The sequence below is a fragment of the Lynx canadensis genome, chromosome B2 (genome assembly GCF_007474595.2).
Source record: "Lynx canadensis isolate LIC74 chromosome B2, mLynCan4.pri.v2, whole genome shotgun sequence".
In the NCBI taxonomy this organism is placed as follows: Eukaryota; Metazoa; Chordata; class Mammalia; order Carnivora; family Felidae; genus Lynx; species Lynx canadensis.
In genome coordinates this window covers 132175639-132191248 of record NC_044307.1, presented here as the reverse complement: position 1 = coordinate 132191248, position 15610 = coordinate 132175639, and the positions used below count along the sequence as shown (strand labels likewise).

Below are 15610 nucleotides of genomic sequence, written 5' to 3'. Positions count from 1 at the left end.
GGCATTGACAACCTCAGAAGGAGCTCTTTCCCTGGAAACGTAGAGGCAGAAAACAGTTTAGGAGGGAATGAGGAGTGAACAAAAAATGAGTAATAGAGAAAATGCCCAGATATTTTATAATAAATTTAGCTATGAGGTAGAAAAGAGAGAATTATAACCAGCAGGAGATACAGAGTGCAGAAAGGGGGGTGTTTTGTTTTAGGGTTTTTTGGGGTTTTTTTTAAGATAAATGTTCTGGAGTATGTTTAATCTCTGGCAAAGAAGGCTAGCTTGAAGATATAAGATAGAGAAGGGATATCTGCAGTGTAAGTTTCTTGAAAGAACAGTGTTGACATAAAGAGAAAGTGGAAATCCCACTGAAATCAATACAGAGAGGTTGGGCTACTGAGCAAATAAGCTGTAAGGGCACTTGTCAGAGGATGGGATATTTTAGTCATTTCAGAAGGACAGGTATTCGGTACTCCAGATGTGCTGCAGAAGTAGGTGACCCAAGTGAGGTGGAGGAGAAAAGGGGCTAGAAATGAAGAGGTAACTTGAACGTTGAAGGGTTGTCCACGTGGACAGTGTACCCTATCTAGGAGCTGAGGTATAGAGTTAACGATTTTGAGATAGGCCGCCGATCCTTTCGTGAATGAGAGATAGTGTTCGGTAAATGATGGCAGCAAAGGGTAAAATTAGGGGATAAACTGGGCTTCGTGAGGCCCAAAAAGAATGGAAATTTTACAAAAGTGAGAGAGAATGATCTGAAACCTGCATCAGGGACCAGAGGATACCAGAGCTCATAGTGTAAGGAATATTAGAGTGGATGTCTCCATCAAGAGGCCTGCTGAGATAATGGTGTGCTCCAAGGACAGCCGTGTTCTAGTTAAAGCAAGGAAGTGGAGAGCAGCATTTCCACAAAAGGTTGAAAGTGTAGAGGAGTTTGTTGACCATAAGCCCTCATTCCTGGGGAACCACCAGAGTTCGGGAGTAGAAAGAGAAAAGGCAGGGCGGGGAGTGGGAGGGAACTGCAGAGCAGTAGGGGGAGTCACAGAATGGGGCAGACTGAGTGATGAGAGGATCATGACTTACAGGGGTCATGTAGCCCTGATCCTTGTGAATCCCCTGGATAAATGTGTATTTTTAAGCCACATGCCAAAGGGTTACTGAGTGAAGGAAGACTAAGGTGGTCTGTGGTGCAATCTGCTGACCAGCCCTGAGGCATTTGATGGCTAGACCTGATCTTCCTCCCCACCCAAAGAAGCGCTTTCTGGGGCACCTGGGTGGCTCAGTCCGGTTAAGCGTCCGACTTCAGCTCAGGTCATGATCTCGCGGTTTGTGGGTTCGAGCCCCACGTCAGGCTCTGTTCCGACAGCTCGGAGCCTGGAGCCTGCCTCGGATTCGTGTCTCCCTCTCTGTCTGTTCCTCCCATGCTCGCGCTTCGCTCTCTCTCAAAAATAAAGATTTAAAAAAAAATTTTTTTTCTTTAAAAAGTCTTTCTTCCCACTTTCCCTCTCTCCCTTTCTTCCAATCCTGCAGTTTCCTTCTCCTTCCCTTAAAAAAAGTCTTTCTTAGCCCTTGTTTCTCTTCTAATTCTTTCTTTGGCCTTAGACATCCCAAGGCCACAGATGGCATTCGTGGCTAGAAGGGCTGCTGACCTTATTAGATAAAAGCGTTCATCACAGTAATAGGAATGAGTGTGAGAAAGAAGTGCTGTGTCAGGCTTCATGCCGTGAAAGTTTAGGAAGTGATTGCTCTAGCTACCAGTAAACAGCACGGCCTCTATGAAACTGAGTCACTGAGCCCATCAAACCCAAACACCTGTTCGTTTTATGGCACCTTTCCTAGATACACAGGAGAGAGATCAAGGCAGTTACATTTGCTGTCCTGTTGGGACGGGAATATCGGTGTACAAATGCTGTTTATTATGCTCTGACTTCTTCCTGTCTTACCTCGGTACTGATGAACACACGAATTAATTGAAGCATCTCATAAAAAGTTGTCAGATTACAGAATTTGCTAAAGTTAACTTTTCTTTTGTCACAGGTGCGTCAATACTTGTATTCCCTTTTTATTAAACACGGTGACTGAATGAATATTGGACCTGATAGGCTTGCAGGTTTTGCTTCTTGCCCCATTTACTTTTGCTTCTCACCGCCTTTTCTGTCACCATTTGTGTCTGCCACTTCTGCCTTCTGCTGGCCCCGCCCCCTTTTTCTGACTGTTGTCACATTTCTGCCCTACTGTCTGCCACCTTCTCTTTGGAAGCATCTGCCTAGTGTTTTTTTAGACTCCCTGCATCTGAAACTATCCTACTGAATAGTCACATCATCAATTGTAAAGTTGAGGGAGCATTCATATATAAAATAAAGATGACTCTGTAAATAATGACGGCATTATTTTGAAATTTTGTTAAGTATTACATCAAACTATTGCTAAACCTAGGGATTTTTATTTTATTGTGGATTATCAATCTCTGGCCTTTATTACACAAGACTGAGAAGTAAATTTTTTATTTCATTGAAGTTTTTGTATTACCTTGAAATGTTTACCTTCACTCTTAAGTATTCATGTCAAGACTCTCAGAGTAGACAGTATATCCTACATAGTGCTTAACATGTAGCTGGTCTTAGTAAGAGATATTTGACAAACAAAAATAGTATTAAATAACATAGACCTGTTTTCTACTGGTATTTCACAATAGAGGAATCCTTTTGATGGACCATAGAAACAACTGATCGGTGTTCCCTTTAGTGGATGCACTTAAGTTAAAGACTGTATCTACCCTAACGGCTTTGTGACAGTATTCCTAAATGACCCTTGGAACCTACTGGGCATTTCACAAAGTAAACAAAATTCCCCTTGCAAGTTCTGACAACTGCCAGGCATTTTGGATGGTGAAGTAGGCTTCCTGGCAGAACATATGCCCCACGTGGCATGTTCCCTGTGTTCTAAGTTTGGAGAGGTTTCATACAAAGCATTTTTGTCAGTGGAAACCCTGTCCCTATGATGGGCAAGGTTTTTATGTCATGCGAAGTTTCTACCCAGGAGAAAATACACTACATGGGTATTAGCCACAGTGAAACGGCAGCCTTCCCACCGTCCTGCACAGGTGCACAACCGTTTCAGATTCCCGAACGTTTGAGTGTCTAATAATTGGCCTCCTTCTTAAAAAAAAAAAAAAAAAACATATTTATCCCGCCCCATTCCCATTTAAATTTTAACTCATTAGATCTGGAATCTGGTCCAGAAATCTGCATCCTTAACAAGTAAATTTATTGATAATAGAGATGTCTTTACACAGCCTCTTTGTAGAGAAAACAAAAATAACTATATTTCTACATTCAGACTCCCAGAGTATTTTAGCGATATCATGTGTGAAACTGTATGTGTAGCATTCTGTTGTTTGTTTTCTCTCTCTTTCTTTTTTTCTTTTTTGAGGGAGAGAGAGCCTGCGTGAGCAGGGAAGGAGCAGATAGAGACAGAGAGAATCTTAAGCAGGCTCCATACCCAACACAGCCTGACACCTGACACGGGGCTTGATCCCATGACTGTAAGATCATGACCTGAGCCGAAATCAAGTATCAGACACTTAACCAGCTGACTGAGCCACGCAGGCACCCCTCTTTTCTTTTCTTTTCTTTTTTTTTTTTTTTTTTTGACTTTTTGTTCAGTTGATTCAAGGATGAGTTGTGAAGTCTATCTTACACTTTCTTAATATAATTAAACATCTGGATGGGAAAAAACTGATTCCAGAATTCTGGCTGATCCTAAAATAATTTGGTGAATATAATCCACAAGCAATTATATTTCAATATACTTACCTAAATACTTTTATATAAGATACTTTTATATGAACATTAACTGATAATTTTAGAAGGCATTAATTTATTTTTGTTAGAAAATGTCATGAGTAAGTATAATTATGGTCACAAAAAGCAATTTATATTCACTGGCCAAGTTAGCATTTGTAATTCTGAACTGTTAGTGAGTCTTGTGTTAAAGTTAGCAATAGCTTACAAACATCAAGCACATAATAGAGACTTCTAAGATACAAATTATAAATTATCTTTATGAAATTACTGTTCTGAAAAACTTAACACTTTGTGGGGTATACACGTCATTAAAATGTGGAAAGGACACTGTTCATGAGGTAAGGACTTTTGGTTTATTCGCTACTGTATCCCCAGCATCTAGAACAATGCCTGGTATGTTAACAGGTACTGAGTATGTAGGTGGATAGTGGGATGGATAGACTGATGGATGGACAGACAGATGGACATAAATAGTTGAATAGTATTTACATATAATATCCCTAAAAGCCTTTGGATATAACAAAATTCGTAACTTTTTAAAAAAAAATGTTTTTTTTTGAGACAGAGAGTGAGTGAGCAAGCATGAGCAGGGGAGGGGCAGAAAGAGAGGAGGACAGAGGAGGATCTGAAGCAGGCTCTGTGCTGACTACAGAGAGCCCAATGCGGGGCTCAAACTCATGTACTGTGAGATCATGACCTGAGCCAAAGTCGGATGCTTAACCGACTAAGCCACCCAGGAGCACCCAAATTTTTAACTTTTTTGCAGTTGCTAACCTATGTCTTTGAAATCCTTATGCAAAGTAGTTAAAGGGACAGAATGATACTTTGGTGGCCTAGTGCACTTGTAAGCTTTCCCACAGCATAGGTGGTGTTTCCATTGAACTTTATTGTAATATGTGAATGCTTGAAGAACCCAACATTTGCCCCAGACATGTGCTTGAGAAACACTCCTACTTCATGAGACCAATCAGACCAAGCTGTGTAACTGCACTAAATTATATCTGCCACTACCAACATGGGTTTTTAGCATGGTGAACAGGTGCAGACAGAAATAAAACAATGTTAACTGATCTTACTCAGCAGAAACTACTATGGACAGCACAGGTGCATTCAAAGAATTAGTTCTCTTTTAAAAAGAAACGTCCAGAATAAAAGTACTCAATGTCAGGCAATACCAAGACAGAAATGACTTTCTTTGTACTGAATATTCAGGTTATTTGCAAGTTACAAGCCCACCATGGAAACCTAAAGAAAAAAATGTATTATTTGTCACCATAACCATGTTGTAATCCTAGTTGGTCATATTACTGATTAGAGAACATAGTTCTTTTTCGTGGGTGGTGGGGGTTGGCTAAGTAGTGTAAATTTATCTTCTTGAAAGTGGTGTTTTTCAGTCAGATGAAATCTCCAAAAAATCTCTAATCTTAAGATTGACTCTTGCATGTAGAATGTTGTAAAGATTGCAAAAATCAATCCATCTAATAACTGAAAGATGAAATAAAATCTGTGCTCTGTTTAGACGTGATGTCTCACCTCTCCCAAAGCTGAAACCCCTCATCTGTGGCAGACAGCACAGGCTAGGCATCCATTTGGCCCTCGGGCAGGAAGAGGCCTGCAGGTGCAGTAGCACGCCGCCTAGAGTACTCACGTTCAGAGAGCCCGTTCGCTTGGATAAGCACAGTGCTGATCGTACTGTGGAGCGAACAAGTTAAAAAGGTCCCAGAATTACAGGTCTTCCTCCAGCCCCCTAAATCTCTTGTCCATCTGTAAGAAATAAGGGTAGGAAAGAAAGAAAAATCTGTTCAGAATCAAGTGGAATGGCACACGGTGAAAAGCAATGCTGTCCTCCCTTCTCCCTTCTTTGTCTTACCACAGTGATCATTTCTGTTGTTCGTTGTAAAGGTCACCTATATGACTTCTGGTAACACACATAGATTTTCTTACTTAAAATACTAGCCAGAGACCATAGACAGTATATGCTCTCTCCTCACTTTACAATATGCGGAAATTAGCGCATCTCTTCCTCTTTCAATGTTTCTTCTCTGTTCCACATCCTAATCTCTGTTACAGTATCATGCACCTTTTATTACCTAATTGTAGATATGTCTTCCATATCAAAGAAGTCAGTAAATAGTGAACAGTATTTTCACTGTGGAACCAGGTAGAGTGATTGAAGACATGTGGAAAGGAATATAATTCTAATCCTGTAGATTTAAATTTGCTTTTCAAAAAAAACCTTCCAAGCACCCCATCTAATGAAACTTTGAACTTTTTTTAGAATCTTCCTTAATTTCTGTGTCAACTTCATCTGGCACCAATATCCTGTAATCATTGTAATATTCTTTTTTTCACTGTGCTATACTTTCAAGAAATTTTAGCAGGATGAGTGTGTAAATGGCAAATTTCAAAAAATGACTTCAATTTGACTTCACTATAGAGTGATAAGTGACTGACAGCACCCTTTGATGTAGACTGATTGCAAACGTTTCCCATAAACTAGTGTGTATGTATTTCACATATATGGAATACATTAAATGTAAAATCTCTAAAGATATGCCCTGTGTGTTGACATAAAGTAGTCTCTAAACATGAATATTCTCTCTAATGTTTGATGAAAATAAGACTGAGTGCATTCATCATCTCCACTGTTCGACTTTTTCTTATGTTCTTCAGGACCCAGCAGCCACTTTAGCCCTTAATTCTACTAATGGCAAACCATGACCATGAGAATCCTAGATATTGCAGAGAAAAAGTGGGATGTAATGTGGAGAGATTACGTAAATAGAATATAGAGGGCTCAAGGGAGAAAGGCAAGACTGATGACAAAGGAATATAATACAAAGCAATAATAACCTCCAGTCATAGAACACTAGTTTTATTTATAAAATCAAGTGCAAGTAGCACGTTGCTGCTGTACTAGGGAGATCTCCTGTCTGTTCTCCTTCCTTTCCTACCTTCCCTAAATAAGGATTCTCAGCAACAGGAAATGGATGTGAAGGGAATAGACTAAAGCCAACCCTGCATATGTTCTACACCATACTGTAGAATTTTACCTGCTCCCACCTCTTTCCCCAGTAATAAGACTTCAGACAATGAAAAGCAGTATTTCACTCTAAGAATGACTTGGTGAGATATTTAATCACATTCTTGAGGGAAGGGTTGCTCAAAGTCTAAGTCGGATACTCCTTGGTTACTTTATTATTAGAATTCTTTCAGGGCACCTGGGTGGCTCAGTCGATTAAGTGTCCAGTTCAGCTCAGGTCATGACTCACAGTTCGCAAGTTCAAGCCACGCCTCAGCTTTGCTGATACCTCGGAGCCGGATTCTGTGTCTCCCTGTCTCCCTGCCCCTCTCCTCACACTATCTCTCAAAAATCACATCAAAAAAGAAAAAAAAAAGAATTCTTTCAATCTATTGATATATGATAAGAAACAAAAGTGAGTTTCCATCCTTTAACACATGTAAACAATTTAATTCAAACTTTAGGTTCTCAGAATTTTAAAACAGGAACCTAAGACTATAGGGCTTCCTACTCCATTGAATTTTAATTCTGTGATGAAAATAAGCTAGTTGCACCTACTTAGAGTAGATAAGGTACATGACATTTCTGATCTTTAGTTATGCTACTAGACAACTTCTAAGCCAGACTTCATAAGCAATAGTCTTTGTTGGCCTTTGGTGCAATGGGTATCTGCTATGTTTTCATTGCCTTGACATCCTACCCAAAGTCTAGAACTTTTAACTTTGCAGTTATTTTCCAGAAAGTGAAAGTCCTCCTGTATATGTAGTTTAGAGACCTTATTTGATTTTGTTGATTAAATTACAAGCAAGGGAGCAAAGATTTTCATAAAGAACATTTTGTGATTCTTTTGCTGTAAAGAAGAAAAATTCCATCCTTTTCTTCATTAACTGTTATAACTCTTGGCTGCTTATCTCTGAGTGGAACACCAGGAAAGGTACTGACTTGATCTGACTGGTGGTACTCTGTATGTCTCCCATCCTGGCTCTCTAGTTGATCTTAGAACTAGTGCTGTTAGGGAGAGCAACCACGAAGATAAGGTCAAGGGAAGGCAGGGGACAGACGATTATCTTACTCCAAAGCTGGGCCTTCATCACTAATGTTTCAGAAACTGATCAAAGCCAAGCATTGATCACAAAGTCAGGTTTGGTGGATATGTATCTGGAAAAAACCGAAGAGACTATCAAGAAAGAATGGTAATGAGAAAAGGGACAAAAATTTCAGAAGAGGACAAAGGTGCTTATAATTAAATGCAACTTTATCAACCTAATATTTAAGTGATCTAGTAGTCTTGCGGGATTTCTCTCTCCATGTACCCTCCTCAAGAAATCATATTCCAACCTATCTTTGCATCTGTATATATTACTGATATAGCTAAAAAAAATAAATAAATAAATAGCCAAGTTAGATTGAGGCTGCCATTTTACCTGGCGAGAATATTCATACTTTGTTAACACCTTGCGTAAGGATAGATTGGTGTCCACATCGCCTCATCCTTACTCTTTGTGTGCCTCTTCTGTGATCCCCTCCAGGCTTGCCTGTCATATAACCCATCCCCTTCTTTTGTTTTTTTTTTTTTTAACAGATTTCTTTTCTGTAGCTGTGGCAACATTGAATAGTCTTCTCAGAAACTGACAGTTTGAGCCAAAGTTCGTTATTGCATTGAGACAGAAACATTAAAAAGCTAGTAGAGGGTCGACTGGGTGGCTCAGTCGGGTAAGCATCCGACTTTGTCTCAGGTCATGATCCAGTCATGGGTTTGAGCTCTCTGCATCAGTCTCTGTGCTGATAGCTCAGAGCCGGGAGCCTCTGCTTCAGATTCTGTCTCCCTCTCACTCTGCCCCTTCCCCACTCATTCTCTGTCCCTCTCTCTCAAAAAATAATCATTTTAAATAAATAAACAAACAAACAAATAAATAAATAAGTAGTAGAATATGTGTAGTACTCATTAAGACAGTATAATAAAACATTCACTTAAATTGCACCCAGGCCAAACCAGCAGTATAAACCATCTTTTTTTGTTTTCCTCTGTATTCTGTAACTTGCATTAGACTGTATATTTGGGAGAGTAACAGAGTGTATCTTTTGATCTTTGTATATCCAGTGCCTAATATAGTTCTTGGAATTTTTGTTGAATAAATAAATGAATGATTTGAATAATCAATATGAACTGACTTTAAATGTTGGAGGGACTTGAGTTATGAGGAAAATGCAGAAGAAAGTCTGCCCTGTCTCTTTGTTCACTTCCATTGACTTTGCTCTAAGAACAACCATAGTCTTTTCAGTATTATTTTGGGACTCTTGCTTTTTCATTTGGAAGTAAAAAGCACAAGCAGGAAAGAGAAGAAAAGTTCATGAATCAGGGCATAATGTAATGGGAATCTGAGATTCTAAAGATTGAAAATAAAAGCCTACTGGGATTGCCAACTTTATTAACCTCTCCTGTAGCTCCTGATAGTTCGGTTAAAAAAAAAAATTTTTTTTTTTAGTGTTTATCAACCTATATAATGAAATGGTACCACCCTCCAGTTGCAGGCTTCTTTTAAGACCAGTTCCAGTGATTTCATTACCTAGTATCTAATACAGAATCCACCTAGAGCCTGCTTTGTGCTAGATCAAATCCCCCCTGTCTTTCTTGACTGCTCTTGTCTGAGTCTCTAGCTAGTATAGGTGGGAAAGCCAGAGATTAATCACAAGATTTGATTTGCCTATTGTTGATCATTCTGAACCAATAAAAACTACATTGGGAGTTTTAAATTGTATTCTAACCCCCTTTTAATTTTATTTTATTTATTCTTTTTTTTTTTTTTTCAACGTTTATTTATTTTTGGGACAGAGAGAGACAGAGCATGAACGGGGGAGGGGCAGAGAGAGAGGGAGACACAGAATCGGAAACAGACTCCAGGCTCTGAGCCATCAGCCCAGAGCCCGACGCGGGGCTCGAACTCACGGACCGCGAGATCGTGACCTGGCTGAAGTCGGACGCTTAACCGACTGCGCCACCCAGGCGCCCCTTTATTCATTTTTTTACTCAGCATATTTGGGATTGAGAAGCCTATATGTAATTTTTTTTTTTTTTTTTTTTTTCATTAAATAAGCTGACTGAGTGTATACGGTTTACAAAGGATGATGCCAGGCTCTAGGTGATATAAAAGTAAATGCCATTTGGTCCTTGTCTTCAAACAGTATATTGACTGATACTGACAAGTGTCCTATACTCTGAGATATGATATAATATCATATGAAGTCATATTATATAGAACCATGACAATGGCACCTGGCTGGTAAGCATGTGACTCATAATCTCAAGGTCATTAGTTCAAGCCCCACATTGTGCATGGAGCCTACTTAAAATAAAAATAAAAAAAGAACCATGGCAGGGCAATTAATTGAGGAAAAAGCTGCTCTTCTCCAAATAAAATCTCTCATCTTTCCCTTATGAAAGACTAAGTAAATGTCAAGCATAGAAGAATCTAATAAAAGAATAAATCAAAGAACACCTCGTTTTTAAATCCAGTGGTCATTCATCAAACATTTGTGAGTTACTGTAACTAATGTGTATTAATATAGCACTTTTGCTGACATTAGTGCATTTAACACACTAAACTGTGTGAACTACATACAGAGAGGTTGGAAAACATTCACAACATAAATTTAGCATGTACAATATATGAGAGGTCGTACAAATCAGTAAGAAATGAAAACTTAGTTTTTTTTTAATTGGCAAAGGATATGAGTACAGTTCACAGAAGAGGAGTTCTAAATAACCAATTAATGATATTCAAATTCACCCTTGGGAAATGTAGACTAAATAAAAATTTGACCCCTCATCTCACCTATGAGACTGGCAAAAAAATAAATTTTAACAAGCGTGCAAAGAAGGAAGTATTTTTAACTGTTGGTTGTTAAAACTTCCAGCATTTTTAGAGGGCAATTTGATATACCAAAATCTACCGAAATCCAAGTATCTAATTAAAGTTCTTTGAGGGGCGCCTGGGTGGCGCAGTCGGTTAAGCGTCCGACTTCAGCCAGGTCACAATCTCGCGGTCCGTGAGTTCGAGCCCCGCGTCGGGCTCTGGGCTGATGGCTCAGAGCCTGGAGCCTGCTTCCGATTCTGTGTCTCCCTCTCTCTCTGCCCCTCGCCCGTTCATGCTCTGTCTCTCTCTGTCCCAAGAATAAATAAACGTTGGAAAAAAAAAAAAAAAAAAAAAAAAAAGTTCTTTGAGCCTCTGACCAACAATTAATTCTACTTTGAAGTGCCTATCCAACAAAGTACTCGCACATGTACCCAAAGCTGTAAGCACAAGGATCATTAAAGTACTGTTTATAATAGCCAGAAAGAATGCATTAAATGTGAAGCCTAATGTGTACTGAACAAGAAGCCTAAATGTATACTGATAAGCAAATGTTTAATAAATTGTTGTACCCTAAATATTGTGCAGCCATTGAGGTCAGGTAAATATAAAGGTCCTATGTAAATAGATTGCTAAGATACAATGTTAAGTGAAAATGCCATTTTATAAAACATATTTACAAATATTTTGGAGTATGTATGCATTTTTATGTAGGCTTCTAAAATGCCTAAGTCTAAATTATCTAAAATGTGCCTGTGATAAATCTAGTAGGTAAGATAGAAACCAGATCCTTATCTAACTTCTATTCAGTTTTTCTCCTACAGTTTATTGCGTTTCTCTGTTAACTTTTTAGCTCAGTAATCCTTCATTGTTCATAGTATTTTCTTTTCATTTAGCAACAAATTAGGAATTGTTCTTGAAATAAACTCAACATATCCTCTTGTGACTTGAGGCAACATTTTCAATGACCATTTATGATAAATGTCTTCAAGTAGTCTAAAACATGAATCTTTCATCTTGACAGAAACTACCTTAACATATTGGCCTCACGAAAGGATTTTGCATTTATTGGATTTGGGTTTTTTTCATTATGCAGGACCTGCATGCTCAAACCAAAACCTGCCAATATATGTGGGCCACCCACTTCTTCCTCTATTGTTCTCATTCTCAGTAGCCACTTTCTATCCATCTGGAAGGAAAGGGTATTAAGGTAGTCTCACTTCCCATGTAGCTTTTTGCCAAGCAGAGTTTTGGATTTGTTAGACTTCCTTATTACTTTTCTTTAATAGTGGAAGTAACTGGACTAGGACCAAATGGTTCCAAGCTGTGACATTTGCAAGGGCTCATTGAGAGCTACCACCGAACTGGCCAAACTTTGATCAAAGCGAATGTTCTGGTCTTTTCCTTCAGAGAGTTAGCACTCCGGTTTAGAATGTTGCTTATAGAAGATTATTATGTTTTCTTTTAAACTTTTCATAAAAAAGCAGCTTAATAGATGGAAGGTTTTATAGTTATCATGATATTTCACTTGAAAATATTTTTGAACACGAGACCTTGCAAGGATATGGATTTTTCTGTCTAAGCTTTATGCTGATTTCCTGTTTTCTCATATTTGAGATAATTTTGCTCTTGTTTAAGACAGTTTTTAGACTGAAACAGATCCCTTCTATTTTTTAACCCTTCGAGTATAATTGACAATCTGCAAACTTTTAAGTATAATTGAAAATCTGCATATGTAGACTTGGGATTTTAATACTAGAATTTTAAAACTTCTGTGATTCTGTCTTGCTGACTTAAAAATGCTATGCCTTTCTTTCTTGATCTGTTCATATATTTTACCTTTGAGTGTCTCTGTGTAAAAGCGGAGTAGAGTCGGTTTACTCTTTTTGGTTAGCTCTGCGCCCTTGTGGGATTATCTGTGTCATTATGGTGCTCATATGTAATGTTTTAGAAAGATAATAAGGTATTGAGTCCTCTTTGCCAGGTTTGAGTTCAATGTTATACATGTATTTTCTCATGTAACCATCACAGCAATCTTTGGAAGTAGGTAAAATTATTCCTGCTTGACAGATGATGAAACTATGGCTCAGAAAGGGTAGTCTGTATAACTAGCGAGATGCAGAACTGGCTGTTGAATTTAGATTTATCACGTTCAGAATCCCGTGCCCTTAATTTCTTCATGTCATGCCATCTCCCAGAGCATTCCAGGAGGAAGTTTCTCTATGAAGGCCATAAAAACACTGGCTCATTTCCTCATTTTGTTATTTCCCCATTTTTATTTTTGCATTTTTCTACTTTTATGATGGAAATGGTTCCAGAAGATGCAAAAACCACTCGTTGAGTGTTTATCTAGCTTTGTAGAAATCTGCTGCTGTCCAGGTGGCTGTCATTTGTACCTCTGTCCCTGTCCTTTGTAATTCCCTTGCAAGAAAGGATTCTTCGCAGTTTGCTTGCATTGGAATTTGATTCATTGTATTCTTAACATTTCTAATGCTGTAATATCTGTATAAATATATATATTTATATAAAAATATATATAAATATATTTATATAAAATATATATATATATATGTATATTTATATATATACTTTATATCCATATAAATATAGAGTGTTTTCTATATCAATTCTGCTTATCTAAAATAACAAAATCTTGCAACTACAAAACCTAACCACTTTAACCTAAGAATCTTCTCTTCAGGATCATATCACTTGTAACTTCCTGGTGTGTTTCATATTCCAGTTTTCTCTGGGTGTAAATTCTATAACTTCTACAATTTGAGGCTAAAGAAAACTTCCAGCAAATACAGAATAAAGAAGAGTAGACACATATGTACCTGATAGTTTGTTTTGATGCACCTGTAGTTTTGGTAATAAAAGTGTCTTATATTGGTTTTCCTTTCCATTATAAACTAGATTTAATTTGGCAGTGACGTGTGTTCTTGTTTGTGTTCAAAGGGCAGCCATTCTACCAAAGTGGAAGCTGTGGTCAGAACTCTGATGAGAATCCAGCTCAGAGACCCGGGCGCTAAAGCACTGGTCTTCTCAACGGTACAGTCAACCATGCTCTTCCTTCGTCTTGGCTCACACTGGCTTTCTGGCTCTAATCGGCTTATATCTGAGAATGCATGTTTAATGTTTACCCTCATATAGTAGAGATTTAGAATTACTGTTAGATTTTCCATGTTCATGTTTTATTTTCCTATGTGCATAGGATAGAATTATTTTTAGAGGAATTTGGTGATGCTTCACAAGGCAATTTCTACAGCTACACGTCCTGTTTGTGGTTTATGAGGATTTTCTGGTATTAATATGTTAAAAATTAGAACCTATAACCTCGAAAGTCTCATTTCACAAATGAAATTGGTTGTTTAAGAAAAAATCTGCTGAATAAAATATTGAGTAAAGGGGCGTTCACTTTTGAATGTCCCCTCTCTGTAAAAAGAGCGTTCATACTATTCTTCCTTTCTGTTCTTATATTCTAATAATTAAATTTTTGCCTGCTGCTCATTAAAAAAAATATGAGTAAAAATTCTAGTTTTCATTTCTAAAAGGTAAGCAACTATATCCGTTAAGCACTCCATTATTTATTTGATATTATTTCTCTTTATCTTAACTTCATTTCCCAAAGGCAGTCATGTTTTTTACCCTGTCTTTAACCAGCATTTGATCTCAAACAAAAAAAAAAAAAAAAAAAAAAAAACTATAGAACTAAATAATATTGATGGTACTACATTTGAAGATTTTTTTTTCTGAATTCTGAGGTGCAAAAGTTATTTTCATTTAGTCCCTTTTCAACTCCTTTTTATGTGAAAGCTATGTGTAAATATTTGTTTTCTTATTGTTTTGTGTGTTCTAGTGGCAAGACGTATTAGATATTATTTCAAAAGCCCTCACTGACAACAACATGGAATTTGCTCAGATCAGCCGTGTTAAGACATTTCAGGTATGTCAAGAAGATTTTACTTGCGTTTGGGGAGGTGGGGATTTAGTTGCAAATTTAAACTGCTGCTAACTAGGTTACTTCCATTTATTGTCTTGTGTAAGGGTTTGAGTTATTGATTATAAAATTAACATTCAAAAGCAAAATGGAGAAACTATAATTTTCTATCTGTTCAGTTATACCTATAGCAAGATCATTTTTTTTCTTTTTTAAGATCTTCTGACCTGAGGGTGTTGGCTTTAATAGAGGAGACAGCCTGTGATTCACCTTTTGAATGGACAGGGCCATCTTGCCAGGATTAAGTTCTCAAGACACTGCATCAGGCAAAACTATATGGCCCAAGTCCTTACATGACACTCAGCATGACAGGCACACACCCTGAGAGTCAAAAAACAAAAAGACCAAGTGAAAATGTAGCAGATTTCATACCTCTGACCTCATCCTCACTCTTAACACATTCCTCCTCTCTCTCTTTCCTGGAAGCTCATGTAGTTTAATCTGTATCCATCACATACATGTATCTTTTGCCTCCACCGTATCCCAGTGAACAAGAGGGCTTATGTGATACTTTTCTTCATGAAGTCAAACAACAAGTTTACATTTTCTAAAATTAATAATTTTACATTTACTTGTCTTAATTATGACATTTCACAATGACCTGGATACCACTAGTCTTCTTTAATATGAGCTATAATATACCGCTCTTATTTTTAAATGATGCAGCTAAAATTTAAATGTACCTTTCTTTTTTTAGGAGAACCTCTCAGCATTTAAACATGATCCCCAAATCAATATTTTGCTGCTGCCCCTGCACACAGGTTCTAACGGATTAACTATCATTGAAGCAACTCATGTTCTCTTGGTGGAGCCCATTTTGAACCCTGCCCACGAGCTTCAGGCCATTGGGAGGGTGCACCGAATTGGACAGACCAAGTAAGGACTAAAATTAACATCACTTACTTTTGCTTCAAGTTTTTAAGATACAAATCAGTGTTTAAGC

The 15610-nt window shown here is 37.8% G+C and overlaps 1 protein-coding gene across 3 annotated transcripts in view; it reads left to right on the top strand.

Annotated features, from left to right (window-relative positions):
* Window positions 1-15610, top strand: part of SHPRH (SNF2 histone linker PHD RING helicase) — a 97030-nt gene that overhangs the window by 73673 nt on the left and 7747 nt on the right. For all 3 annotated transcript variants that reach the window (XM_030316530.1, XM_030316531.1, XM_030316532.1), the window contains exons 26-28: window positions 13626-13718; window positions 14527-14613; window positions 15365-15543. In XM_030316530.1, coding sequence (XP_030172390.1) covers window positions 13626-13718; window positions 14527-14613; window positions 15365-15543 — 359 coding nt within the window. The remainder of the gene's footprint in view (window positions 1-13625; window positions 13719-14526; window positions 14614-15364; window positions 15544-15610) is intronic.